The sequence below is a fragment of the Engraulis encrasicolus genome, chromosome 19, assembly GCF_034702125.1.
Source record: "Engraulis encrasicolus isolate BLACKSEA-1 chromosome 19, IST_EnEncr_1.0, whole genome shotgun sequence".
Lineage (NCBI taxonomy): Eukaryota > Metazoa > Chordata > Actinopteri > Clupeiformes > Engraulidae > Engraulis > Engraulis encrasicolus.
Window position 1 is genome coordinate 2,282,418 of NC_085875.1, and position 15,000 is coordinate 2,297,417.

The following is a 15,000-nucleotide window of genomic DNA, read 5'->3' on the forward strand; positions in this document are numbered from 1 at the left end:
GGGAGATCGGCAGATGCTTTCAGCCTAGCGCCTGACCGAGCGCGCTCCTTGGCCACCAGACGACTGCCAATCTGCGGAGTCTTGCCCCCAGCCACTCAATACCAACCCGATTAGCCAGCAAAAGCCGACAGAAAAAAAGCAAAAAGGGAAAAAAAAAGAAAAAACAGGAGCAGAAGAGCTGAAAACCAACACCGCCCAACATCAGCATTACGCTCAGAGAGGGCCAAAGTATCATCTTTTAACACGCGGCGGAGAGGGTGGCGGCCAGCAATATTTCCCTTCTAAATTAATAAAACACATTTTAGCTCAATCTTATCTGGTGTTTTGAGTGACATTAGGACCAAATATTTACATCGGTGCGGTTAAAGAGACGTCTCGGGTTTCCCCCGGCTCTTCCTGCCACTTCACTGAAGGCCTGGCTGCCATAATCTAAAACCCCTGTTGTCTCTCTCTCTCTCTCTCAGATATCTTTCATATCTTAATTATTTTAAGATGCTGGGAGGGCTACATTACATACACCATTATACTTTTCCCCTATTGCCTTCCATCTCTCAACCTCTCCACTTAACCTGTGAGAAAGGGAAGCATTTCAGGGCTATAAATACGAAGGTTTTATTCGCAAAACGGTGTATCTCCATTTTGTAGAATGTTGGGAAATTGTATTGGGCATTCCATTGAAATGCATTGCAAAATGCATTTATATAGCTAAAAGAAGTATGTTCTCAAAATACTTGAACGGTAAGAATTCACACCTCTGAACAGTCATTTCCAACAATAAAATGCAAAAGTCAAAAAATGGATATACACCGTTTTGTAAATAAACCCTTCATATGTTGTTTTGTTGTGTTGTTTTGAGTATGGTGGTGTTTATGGAACTTATATATACAAGTATTGTCAGTTCTGTTTGTGGCATTCTGTCTATACACAGATTCATTCATTGTTTTGTTGCTTATTATTCGGTGTTTGAGTAAAGTGTTGATGTCATAATTCTATCAGTTCTGTTGTTGTATTACTCATCATTATGTGCGACAGTCAAGCTTTAATATTTATTTGAGATGCGCGAATGTGGTTGTGTAAAGAATCTAGAATCAAGAGAAACAAGAGCTTTTTATTTCATTGACAAATAAATTTGACAATGAAATTGCGTTTTGAGTACACTGTACACATACTCAGAGACGCTGCGTCATAGAGCATCCACTTAAAGCTGGAGGTATGTACATGTATCAGCTAAAAGGAAAAAGATGCCGCTGCTTCTCGTAGCAAAGAGAGATATTTATACTGCTGCTTCTGTATGAGCATCATGTTTTATCATAGAGTGCCCAAAGATTTTTCAAATAAGCTTTTCTAATAAATCGACTCTGAATTTCCATTTATTGTAAGGGAACCTAAAAAATCCCCACACTGACAATTTCTAGGCTACACTCTCTCAGTCTTACAGGGAGGACTTTCATTGGGTTCACTTGCACTCATTGTACACTTTGGATGTTGTAGGTTCCTCCTTTTTGAATGTTACATAGATTCTGAATTTGGTAATCATTGCGACTTTGAGTTTTTGAGTTGCGCAAAAAGGTTTTTACCCATTAGCTATTGCTATTGGTCATATGTAGCCAGTGTACCTGAGGTGTTCCTGCGTATAGTCTGCTACTCGGAACTCGAACCGGCCACCTCCTAGTCCAGTGGTTTTCAAAGTGGGGGCCGGGGACCCCTGGGGGGCCGTGAGGAGGTACTAGGGGGGCCGCGGCAGGATGGCAGGAAAAATATAGCACAACAAAAAATAAATAATTTAATAAACTGAATAATATACAACAAAATAAAACAAAAATAAGCTAAACAATATTCCTATTCACATTCCTATTGATATTATTTTATATCCTAGTAGGACACTGCCTCACAGGCCCTCCACTTTAGTTGTGAAAGGGGGTCCACAGAAAAAATATTGTGGCGCAACCCATGTAAGGGGGGCCTTGGCTGGATTCTACTGGTATATGGGGGGCCTTGTCATGGTAAAGTTTGGGAACCACTGTCCTAGTCAACGCTCCAGTTCGGGCATGGGAGTCACAGCACGGTACCGCTGAGCTAAAGGACCAGTCCGATAGCTCAGCGCTATGATACTGTATGAGGCTTTGGGAGGGAGGTTTACTAATGTTCCACGTTAATGTTAATGTTCCACTTTAAAGTCTGCTAGTTGGCCTATACGTTACACTAGTGAGACCAGGCCTTCACGGCTGCTTGTGACTCTAAATTTCCCCCTTTAGACAGCGTAATTCTGGGATAGATGTCTTTCTCCAACTACATGTACATCAATAACACTATGACCAAGTCTCAATCATTCTGTTAGTTTAAAAACAAATATGTGTCAATGCAACCTGACATAGATTTAAGTGTAAAAATACTCATAACGGGAAATTAGGGTTTTTTTCTGCTTAAGGTGGCTTTGACAGGTTCTTAAAACTGTGACATAAAACTATTTAGGTCATCATTGATGCAAGTTTGTTGCCTGGTGTGTGTGTGTGTGTGTGTGTGTGTGTGTGTGTGTGTGTGTGTGTGTGTGTGTGTGTGTGCGTGTGCGTGCGTGTATGTATGCACGTGTGTGCGCGCGCGCGCGTGTGTGTGTGTGTGCGTCTATGCACACCTCTGTGTGTGTGTGTATGTGTGTGTGTGTGTGTGTGTGTGTGTGTGTGTGTGTGTGTGTGTGTGTGTGTGTGTGTGTGTGTGTGTGTGTGTGTGTGTGTGTGTGTGTGTGTGTGTGTGTGTGCGTGCGCGTGCGCATGCATGCGTGCGTGTGTGTCTATGAACACCTGTGTACATATGTGTGCGTGCCTGCGTGCGCGCATGGCTGCGTGCATGTGTGCGTGCGTGTGTGTGCTTGCGTGCGTGTGTGTCTTTGGGTGGGTATTTTGACTGCAGTGTGTGGATTGTGGCCTGATGGCTTTGGTGGCCTCATTGAGTTTGGCTCTGCATGGCACTGCTGTACATAGTGAAGGCTTGGGGGACGCGGGCTGCGGTTTAGGAGCTACAGGCCTTTCACTGGAAACCACAGAAGAAATATCTAAGAGGGAGAATTAGGGATTCCAGTTAGATTGTGTTGTTGTTGCTGTTGTTGATGTTGTTTTCTAACTGGCTCTGCTCGGAATGTGCCCTCATATATGTGCCAGTCAAATCTTTACATGTCAACCACTTCATCATCGCGATGAGTCTCCTCCGTTAAAGATAGCTTTAGTTTCTCACGTCTGCTCTGCCTAAAGGTGTGAAGACACTTGGTTTGTGGTCCAGGGAACTCAGGTCGACGGCCTATTTTCATTTTCAACTGAATATCCTCATCTGTGTCACTGCCTTTAAGATCACTCCCGTTGCCAAATACTTAGGCCTTCTTACACTTACTTACTTAGGCCTACTTACTTACGTATTTACTTACTTATTTACTTACTTACACTGACTTACTTACTTACTTAGGCCTAATTACTTACTTACTTACTTACTTACACTGACTTACATATTTACTTACTTACTTACTTACTTACTTACTTACTTACTTACTTACCTACTTAGGCCTACTTACTTACACTTACTTACATAGTCGAGAGTATCATTAAACCTGCTGGGAAATTAAGGTGTCCAGTGGCATACATACATAAGTACATACATACCAAAGACATTACACACACATTAGTACACATATATTAACCATATATAGCTCATTCTTACATGCATTCAGCCAAAGGCAGATCTCAATTACTTACTTACTTACTTATTTAGGCCCACTACTTACTCTATTTTGCCAAAAGTATTCGCTAACCTGCCTTGCCTCACATATGAATGTAGCCCCATAATGCCGCCATACCATCTGAGGCACGCTGTAACAGACATTGAAAGGTTAACTACCATAGTACTACTTTACTATGACACAACACAGGGCCTTTAGTAATGCACTACGACTTACGACTCATTGCCATTCTGGTAACAACACATTTATAATGCCGTGTTTTAACGGGTTAAGTGCTATCCCCATTCCTAACCTATACGGTTCAATATGATGTTGGTCCACCATCTGCAGCTATTACAGCTTTAGGATACCCAAAACATTTTGGACAATCATGATCCCAACCTTATGGTGTAATACTCTGAGTGTACTTGTCTTAGGCTACTTACTTCGGGGGTCTGAGAAAGGTGTTTGGTGTTTTCTTCTTTCTTTTCCTGCCAGTTTCTTTGTTTCTTTAATCTTCCTCTTCTCTTCTATACTTTTTTTGCTCTCGCCCCCTCTCCTATGGAGGAGACAAGCAGAGAGCCGCTGCAGACATACAGTAAGGACCAGGGCCGGATTAAGATGGCCTAGGGCCCTTAGGCTACAGGTTGCTGTGGGGCCCCCCTGGAGGGCAAATTTCGTGACACATTTACATAGACAGTGTCATAATTACGAGCTGGGATAACATGTCTACCGACTGTACTCAACACAACAGATTAATTTTTCAATATTGCATCTTGTCACGATTCTGCGATTTTTCACTTTTGGCCAATCCGGGGCCCCTGCCAGGTGGGGGCCCCCTAGGCTGCAGCCATATCTAGCCTGTGGGGGCCCTGGCAGGTGGGGGCCCCCTAGGCTGCAGCCATATCTAGCCTGTGGGGGCCCTGGCAGGTGGGGGCCCCTAGGCTGCAGCCATATCTAGCCTGTGGGGGCCCTGGCAGGTGGGGGGCCCTAGGCTGCAGCCATATCTAGCCTGTGAGGGCCCTGGCAGGTGGGGGCCCCTAGGCTGCAGCCATATCTAGCCTGTGAGGGCCCTGGCAGGTGGGGGCCCCTAGGCTGCAGCCATATCTAGCCTGTGGGGGCCCTGGCAGGTGGGGGGCCCTAGGCTGCAGCCATATCTAGCCTGTGCGTTAATCCGGCCCTGGTTGCTTGTGAAAATATAATCAGCAGCCGCGGGGCAACTCTATCCCTCCCCGCCCCTCCCCTTTGCTACAGAGTTCTACAGCACTGCTTCTGAACTCTACCCCCCCCCCCCCCCCCCCTTCCCTGCGCTACATAGTTCTACCAGAGATTCTTTAAGTACAGTATATAGAGATATGCCAATGTAATAGGTTGCTATGGGCACCTAACATGACCAGGTTCCGGTCTGCCTAAAGGGGCGTGTCATAATGCTCCTAGCATTGAATAGAACAGTCCTTAGGTCTGCCTAGGTCTGCCTAAAGGAGGACCCCCCCCCCCCCTTTGCAATAATAGAACCTGGAAACAATGGGCCAATGGAACCTCTCTCTCTCTACTCTCTCTGGTTCTACAGCACTCAATTGTACCCCCCCCCCTTCGCTACATAGTTCTACAGCACTGCTTCTCAACTCTTCCCCCCCCATCAAACGCCTCCCTGACCTCATCATAAGCCTCCCAACGCCCCCCTGACCACTTCATATGCCTCCCAACGCCTCTCTGACCTCTTCATAAGCCTGCATTTGTATTTGATTTAATATTTAGATTTTCACTATGAAATACAGTAATCTTTCTCATTAGACCAACGTTTCAGCTTATGCCTTCACTCTGATGGTCTAATAGAAAAGTTCAGTGTGTGAGGGCAACTCTAGCGCAAATCAACTCCAATAAATTCAATATAAATTAAAATCAAAGGAATAGTGAACAGCAACAGACACACAAATATTACTTAAATATTACTTAATTGTAAATGATTTCAGGGCCCACTTGGAACACCGTTTGGGAATATGCACACCCAGGGGAGCTTACAAGAGGACACAAAGGGGGGTCAGTTGCCCCAGGCGCAGGATGAGGGTAGGCCCTTTCATCTGATTTTGTCCTGGGCACGGCCAAAGCCGTCAGTGGCCCTGTGTACATTGCACAGCCAGAAACTCCACTGTTTGCATCGGTAAGCCCCTTCGTACACTTGGGCCCCTGGTAAATCCCCTTCGCCACGACACTATGATGTCCCTGCTTGTGTAAAGAACAACCTGTGAGATGGTGTGTTTCCTTCCTCTGTGACTTGTCAAAATAAATGTAATCAAGAAATGTCTAAACAAACTCCACTTCACCCATTTCACCAGCAGCTGAGAGAGTAGGTGTGTAACCTGCGTTTTGATGATGTGCTACTCCTCCTCCACATTAAATACAAGATAAACTTCAAAGGTTTTATGATGATATGGGACCGTAGAGGAGACAATGGAGTGGGCAGGGGCAGATTACTGTCTCGGCCAATTGGGCCCAGGCCCAGGGGCCCAACAGGCAAAGGGGCCCGTTTCTCTGTTTCCATTATAATACTGTGTTAAAGTCACACTGTTAACAACTGAATTTTGGGTAACACTTTATTTTCACCTCTTCTCGGAGGACCAGACGCCCCCCACCAACCCCCAACAACATAGATTCTCACATCCTAAATCGTTTTGTAAACTAGCAACACACAGTGATGGGGGGCCTTTCATCTTGTCAGGCCCAGGGGCCCATGGAATAATAGTTTGTCCCTGGGACACGTCAAAGCAGACACCTGTTTGTTGTCCAGCAATATCTTCACTTTGAATTTTTTTTTTAAAGATTTTTTTTCGACTTTATTTGATAGGACAGTGTGAGAGGTGGACAGGAAGCGAATTGGGAAAGAGAGGGGGAGGGGTCGGCAAAGCACCCGTGCCATGCCGGGAATCCCGGGTCAGCCGCATGGCAGGCGAGTGCCCTACCGGTTGGCCACGGCAGGGCCCCAGCAGTATCTTCACATTGCAGGTGCCTACTGGTTTAATTTTGAGAGCATGTTGGGGATTTTACTTATGGGAGTGAATGCATAACGAAGTACATGACAGTGGTTACAGGACATCTATTCACATATTTCAGTGAGCATATAGATTTTTGTGTGAAGTAGGCCTACATTCATAGGGTATTTCACAAGACCTAGTGCAGTGCACTTCCAAGTGTATCAGCCTAATTAGCCACACCCAGTGATTGGATATTCCGTAGAGTTCACCAAAGAGTATCCAATCACTGGGCGTGACTAATTAGGCTGATACACTTGGAAGTGCACTGCACTAGGTTTTGAGAAATGCCTAGTGAATGTCAGCTGTGTCACATATGCTGTGGTAGGGGAGGACGATTGACATGGTAAACCTGGATGAATAATTTGCTAGGTAGCTTTGTACAGTTGGTGTGTGAGTGTGGCAGACCTGCACTTGAATGCTCAATGTGTTTAATGTAATTTAGGTAGCCCTCCATGAAGTCCTAGGGCCTGTGTCTTACTCATGTTGATATAGACAGGAGACAGACAAACAGGTATCAACCACGGCAACCATAATAGACTGAGATGTGAGAACAAACAGACAGATATTATTGATGTGGAAAAGATTAATTTCAAAACTACCCCGCAACTACTAGGCTACTGTATATTGTACGCAAAACGTAGGTTAAAAAAACTCATGCTACTAAATAGCCTACCACATTAACTGACCATGGTGTTCACCCCACCGACGCATTTTGAGTTGGCTTCCGATTTTCTCCCTCTCGCAGCAGACCTCAGACATCTCTAAGCCTCTGAGAGATGGTGATTTGTTCTCGAAAGCCACTCCTTCTTCCCTTCATCGCGCTCTGAAGTAAGCTACCACCTTGCGCGTCCTGCAATGCCAAGCATCCGCCGCAGCCAGAGTAGCCTAGAGCAGCACAGCGCCGCAACGCAACAGGTAAGACGCTCCCCGGACACACACACACACACATCACACACTGCACATGGAGTGCCGTAGCAGAGAATTTGGACGCTTTAGCAAAGTTTTAAGTTACCTTAAAAGAAAATAAACAATACATAGACTACTATAGGCCTACTTTGCAGAATTGCAGCTTTTACGCTTTCAAGCAAAAGTTTTAGCTAAAACAAGCGGTCTTACTTTTTTACAGTGACAGCTTTCAATCATCAAATATTTTTTTGCTGTTGACATTTATCCTCTATTATTTTTGTGGTCAATAGCCTCAAGCGTAATAATCATGCGTAACATCAGCCTATTGGGACAACAAGTTGGCTATTAGGTCCGTGGAGACAGCGCGGAGTTTTGCTGCCATGCGTTACCAACACGCGAAACCGTAAGAGGCGCTTGGAGAGGTTTTAAAAATGCAACCTTTTCCATTCACAAAATAAATTGACACATTTTGTAACAAGAAAGATTAGGTAGATGTAAAATTAAGACACCAACCTATATAGCAAAGTTTTGTTTGCAGTTTGTCCGCTTTGTAGCAGAAAAATAATTACCGTATACACACACTTATAAGCTATATTTGCCAAGTGAATGCCATTAAAAAGTAACCTATTGAAATTAAATGTACGGTCATGTCTTTAAACATTAATATCAGTGCGATTTTGAGTGTACTGTTATCAAACGTGAGTCAGTAGGCAACATTTTATTAGCAGCATTATCGTATACATTAATGTAAACTTTTGTAGCTTTCACAGTTTGTAGATTTTTTTTAGACCCGGTTTTGGCCTTATGTAGGCTATAGGCTACTTTTCTCCTCAATATTCATAACGTACACAAAAGGCATGATATCAGCTGTTGAAAGATCTAATCAAGTCTTATTATGAAGAAATTGACAGGTCTGACTTTTTGGCTTTGAATTTGAAGGTTGTCGGTGAAGGCCCTGAAAGGAAAAAAATTAAAATGTTACATAAAACATACATATATTGCGATTTTGTTTATTTAAAATAAATTCAAATGGCGTTTTTGACCATATTGTGTTTATAAAATCTGTTTGAACACAATAAATGGCATGTCTAACCCAAAGTCAAACGTAAGCCACTGCTATTTGCTACCTAGGGAATGGTTCACTTGTGGTTAGTTAAAGGGTACAGATGGTGCTGAGAAAGGTTCAAAGAGGTTTTCACACTCATTTGGGCTTTTCTTTCTGTCTTCCTTCTTTTTCTTCTTTTTCTTCTTCTTCTTCTTCTTCTTCTTCTTCTTCTTCTTCTTCTTCTTCTTCTTCTTCTTTGCTGTTTTTTTTGTTTGTTTATTGGCATCATAACATTTTGACCTTGCGGTAAAAACTAAAAATCCAAAGGAGAGTGCTAACCTTTAAAAATGCCACCCAGGCGATGGGCAGTGGTAGCCTACCTGGTGTATTATACGGCACTACTGCGCAACATACGCAAGGGGGAAGTCCATTACATGTTCTATAGCAGTGATTCTCAAACTGTGGGCCAGGGCCCACCAGTGGGCTGCAAAGATATGGCCAGTGGGGCTTGAAATCATTTGCTAAAAATCAAAGTAATATTTGTGTGTGCGTGTGCGTGTGTGTGTGTGTGTGCGTGTGTGTGTGCGTGTGTGTGTGTATGTGTGTGTGCGTGTGTGTGTGTGTGTGTGTGCGTGTGAGTTGCTGTGTTGAATATTTATTTGAGTTGTATTGTTTTATTGGGTCAGAGGTGGACCCCAAATAATTTGTGAACTTTCGGTAACACTTTATTTTAGGGATACATCTATAAGCACTAATACATACAATGTTAATGCCTGGATAAGTAACGTGTAAGGCATGTACTAAGCAAATGCTAAGGCCTACTAGGTCCTTACTAAAGTTAAATTGGTAATAAATCCCTTATTGTGCATGAACAAGACATTTGCGAATACATCCCTAACAAATGTTTGATTTTGCTTTGTACATGCAGTCCAAGTTACTTATACAGGGACATTGTATGTAGGCTATTAGTGCTAATAGATGTATCACTAAAATAAAGTGTTTCAAGTGGGCCCCATATCTGTAAAGGTTGGGAACCCCTTGCTCTATAGCAAAATAGGCACAAATGCATCGCATTAAAAACACTCTAAGTGAACAAGAGCAGTCATGAGTGGCTATGGAGTCCGGCTTGGATTCCCGACACTGGCAGGTGGGCGGGGGAAGTGTACAGACAGCAACTTCATCTCTCATCCTCCTCTATGACTGACATGTAGTATGGTATTGTATTGCCCCCGGCCCTTCACACTTCTCACTTGGGGCTGGCCCCTTGGACGGATGAGGCATAAATGCACTCTTATTGTGTGTGCTGTGGTCACACAAGGTCAATGGGACACATTTCCACTTGGACTTTCATGTTAAGTGTAAATCTTTATTACTGAGTTGAAGTTGCTTGGGTAACACTTTACTTGACGCCGGTATCATTACAGTTGACCTTAAGTGACATTTGACAAGACAAGGTTGTCTTTGCCATAACCAAATGTCACTTCAGGCCAACGTCATAAAATGTTTATTACATGGACATAATGGACATATTAGATGGACATAATGTTTATTTCTATGACTGTGTCATGACACTATTATGACACTTTAATGACACGCTTATGACACCGGCGTCAAGTTAAGTGTTACCGATGCTTGTTGCCGTAACTGGGTCGGGCATCATAAGCGGAAGAGAAGCTGAATAAGAGTTTGCTCAGCTGTGCGTGCACGTTTGTGCATGTGTGTGTGTGTGTGTGTGTGTGTGTGTGTGTGTGTGTGTGTGCGCGCGCGCGTGCGCGCGTGCGCGCGTGTGTGTGTGTTTGTGTGCATGTGTGTGTGCGTGTGCGTGCGTGTGAACGTGCGTGTGAATGTGCGTGTGTGCGGGCGCGCGCGCGTGTGTGTGCGTGTGTGTGTATTATTTACTCTAAATTAAAGTCAACTGATTTCTGCTAAGGTGATCACATACAGTCTTGGGAGTTTAGCCAGCAAATTCATATCGTAGCCTCTTACTGCAGATGATTTTCACTCTTTGCTGAAAACACTCAACTACATCATAACAACATTGCTATGAAAATGCAAAAAAAGTCTTAACCCCTTAGTGCAGAGCCTATGTTTATAACCTTACTGTCACCAAAATTGTAATGGCTGTGTCTTATTCTGTTAGTCTGTTATTCTCAGTAATGTCATAGGAATGTTGTTATGATGTAGTTGAGTATTTTCAGCAAATAGTGAATATGCCCGCCGGCAACCCCATCTGCACTAAGAGGCTAAGTGACTGATTAAGACTTGGTCGTTACCATTTTGGTAACAAGTAGGTTGTAACGCAGGCTCTGCGCTAAGGGTTTAACTGAATGACTGAAATGCCAGAAGTTAGAATGATGAAATGTTAAATACTCAATGTTAAATGTTCAGTTGTTATTTATTAATGAATCACTGTATTAATTAATGTATTTACTAGTTCATCACTGTTACGCAATTGTCTGTCTTGCACTTTGATGTAAATGTCAGTCCCGTGTATGTCTATGTCCTGGCATGGTAGAGAGAAATGCAATTTCATTTTTCTTGTATGACCTGTACATATGAAGAAACTGACAATAAAAGCTGACTTGATGCTACTCAAATGATAATTTTTCATCGTTCTCCTTTGTTTCAGACACACAGCTCGAAGCAGTGCCTTTTCTCTCAGACACCATTCTCTGTCAGCGTGGAGAAACTGACTGACTGACTCTCTCAGACATCATTCTCTGTCGTGGTATTTCTCAGCATCTCAGTGGAGGCATCTGAAGCTTTTCCAGCATGAGTCTCAACCTCTCTGACCAAGACCTTCACGTTGGTGGTGGGAAGGAGAAGGAGGAGGAGAAGGAGGAGGAGGTGGAGGAGGAGGACCGGCTAAAGGAGGACTCCAACTCCAACTCGACCTCTGACCTCCTGGCCTCCTCCTGCTGTCGCCGCAGCATCTTTGAGGAGCCTCTGCAGTCGGCTTACTCGTCTAGTCACCACCACCACCACCACCACCACCCCTCCATCATCTCCCACCTGCTGCGGAGGACCATCCACAACAAGAAGGCCATGAGCGGGAACGGCGGCGGGGGAGGGGGAGGTGGTCACATGTTCTATCTCCCAGCAACAGCAGCATCTCCAACTACACTGTCAAGAACAACAGCAGCAGCAGAAGCAGCAGGACAAGAAGATGAGCATTCCATTGTGGGCGGTTCTTCTTCCAAGAGCATTCCGGAAATCTCTGAGTCAGAGTCAGCCTCAGAGGTGAGGAGGCATCCTCCTCCTCCTCTCATTGGTCCAAACGAAGAGATGGGAGGAGAAAGGGAGAGGGAGAGGGAGAGGGAGCGGCCAATCAGCGATCACATCGAGGCGAAGAGAGCGCGCGTGGAGAACATCATCCGGGGCATGGCCGGGTCCGGATCGCCCAACTCCCGTCTCCAGGGCAACAGGGAGGACGTCGCCGACGGCGGTAACAGCGACCCTGAGATGATGACGGAGCAGCACGAGAGGAAAGCGGAGGACGCCGCCCCCTTCCTCAGAGCCGAGAAGAAGCGCAAACAGAAGCTCCCGCAGCACCAGGGGAGCACCAGCAGCAGTACAGGTAGCCCTGGCAACGGGATGCTGACCAGCACGCCTAGCAACAGAGACAGAGACAGAGGTGGCCTCAGCGTCAGCATCAGCACCAGTAAGGCCCAGGAGTGCCAGAAGCTGCGGGCACAGCTGCAGAACATGCAGAGGCTCCTGCAGCAGCTCGAGGAGAAGTTCTTCCAGGTGTACGACCGCAAGGACGCGGAGAAGGGCAGAAGAATGGAGGAAGAAGAGGAGAAGGGCAGAAGAATGGAGGAAGACGAGAAGGAACAAGATGATGATGAGGATGAGGAGAACTCTGGAGGACATACTAAACGGCACGATAGCTTTATACAACAAGCAGGGCAAAGCGGCAGTGAGGCGAGTTTTCACTCTGAGATGGAAGATGATGGTGGTGACGACGGAGAGGAGCAAGAGAGGCCTGATTGGCTGATAGGCAGCGGCCAGAGAGACAGGGCCACACCCACAGCAGCAGAGGTCAGCTATGTGGTCAGCAAGGGGGAGGAGAGGAAGCTGCAGGAGACTCTCAAGTACGAGCTCTCCAAAGCGGTGAACGAAAGCATCGATTCCGTGTTCCAAAAAATCTCGTCCACCCTCCTCCTGAACAACAACAAGCCCCCTCATCTCATCTCCTCATCGCACCACCGCCCCGACCCTGCAGATACCACAGAAAGGTCCGCAGCGAAAAAAAGGATTCACAACAACATGCCGTACGCCCAACCAGAGCTCTCCGCCGACAACACAGCAGCAGACGCCGCCGCCTGTGTCATCAGACCGCTGCGGCCTCCGCAGTACTGCCAGAGCCCGACGACACCCACCCAACAACAACCGCCAACAAGCCCCGACCACCAAACCGAAGCGCTGTCCCTCGTCATCCACAAATCCCCCAGCAGCAGCACCAGTCAGTCGAACCCGAGTCGGCCTGAGCACCCGACAGCCCCGAACCCGACCCGGCCCTCCTACGCCCTCCACCACCACCACCAGCACCAGCAGCAGCCTGCAGCCGCATTCCCGTACAGCTACGCCACCGCCGCGGCGGCCGCCGCTCCCCTCCACGACACCCAGATCCTGGAGCACCTGCTGAAGTACGGCCCCCACGGCGGCTTCGGCAGGCTGGCCGGCATGCACTCGTCCCTGGGCAGGACGTCGCCGGACTCCCCCTCTATGGGGGACTTGGGGGCCTGGGAGAGCCTCTCCATGAGGGCGGCCAAGGGGATGGGCATGGGGATGGGGATGGGGATGGGAGTGGGAGTGGTGGCGGGTGGTCATCTTGGGCAGCAGCAGCAGCACGGTAGGCCTGGCGGTGGCGGTGGCGGTGGCGGTGGAGGCGGTATCCTGGGATCGGTGGCCATGGACGGACTGTGTCTGCCGCGCGTGAAGATGGAGAGGAGGGAGCTGCAGAGCATGGCGGAGAGAGGCTCCTTCATCTCCCTCAGCATATCCTTTTATTACGCTGGTGAGGATGATGATGGTGTCAGATTAGATTAGATTAGATTAGGGCAGTGTTTCTCAAAGTGGGGCGTAAGCCCCCCTGGGGGGGCGCGGAGGCATCACGGGGGGGCGTGTGACATTTGATTTTGGGGGGTTTTTCCCCAAAGGAAATGATTTCTGTCTCGCCAATAAGCCAATACGTTTTAAGCATATACATAATTGTGAACATTATGTTATTAATTCTCATATAGGAAATGAACCTTTCCTTTGATTCTGCACAGCGCAGAGATCGTAAAATCAGTCTGTGCAAGTACTGCTGTTGCTTCGGGGGGGCTCAGAAGCATCCAGAGCATCCGAAGGGGGGAATGATGGGAAAAGTTTGAGAACCACTGGATTAGGGGCAGTCATGGGTGAGTGGTTAGGGCGTCGGACTTGCATCCCAGAGGTTGCCGGTTCGACTCCCGACCCGCCAGGTTGGTGGGGGGAGTAATCAACCAGTGCTCTCCCCCATCCTCCTCCATGACTGAGGTACCCTGAGCATGGTACCGTCCCACCGCACTGCTCCCCATGGGGCGCCACTGAGGGCTGCCCCCTTGCACGGGTGAGGCATAAATGCAATTTCGTTGTGTGCAGTGTGCAGTGTTCACTTGTGTGCTGTGGAGTGCTGTGTCACAATGACAATGGGAGTTGGAGTTTCCCAATGGGCTTTCACTTTCACTTCACTTTTCATTAGATCAGCGGTTCCCAAACTTTTCCCCCTGCGCCAGGAGTTATAAATTACACTTCAGATGGAGACCCTTAAAGCATACAATTCACCAAACAATTAAAAACTACATGATGTTCATGAATTCTGTATAAAAACACACATATCAGCCATTGATCTATTCAGCTCATGCACCCCCTTATGGCAGGCCATGCACCCCCAGGGGTGCGCGCACCCCACTTTGGGAAACCCTGGATTAGATTATCCTTTATTGTCTCTTCAGGAGAGAAATTCAGAATTGACATGAGAAAGTGTGATTCACAGTTAACATCATATCACCATAATACAGACTTAAGGACCACAAAGAACAAACAAACATATAAACAGGGTAACAGACAACCATTGTTAGTGTTAAACGCAACACTCCAGTTTTGGCCCTGAGTCATCCAAAGAAATAATACAAACCTAGATATTGCACATACTCTGACCTAGAGCTATTGCTAGAAAAAAAGACAATGATTATTATTATGATGGTGATTAATGATGATGATGATGATGATGATTATTATCATTATTGCTGTTGTTATTATTATTATTATTACTATTATTATTTTAT

At 46.2% G+C, this 15,000-nt stretch overlaps 1 protein-coding gene across 1 annotated transcript in view; it reads left to right on the forward strand.

Moving 5' to 3' along the window:
- Positions 1–8,775: 8,775 nt before the first annotated feature.
- The window catches only part of prox2 (prospero homeobox 2), a 22,920-nt gene continuing 16,695 nt past the window's right edge, over positions 8,776–15,000 (forward strand). Inside the window, exons 1-2 of the mRNA XM_063184003.1 lie at positions 8,776–8,789; positions 11,617–13,541. Of these exons, the coding sequence (XP_063040073.1) occupies positions 8,776–8,789; positions 11,617–13,541 (1,939 nt within the window). The remainder of the gene's footprint in view (positions 8,790–11,616; positions 13,542–15,000) is intronic.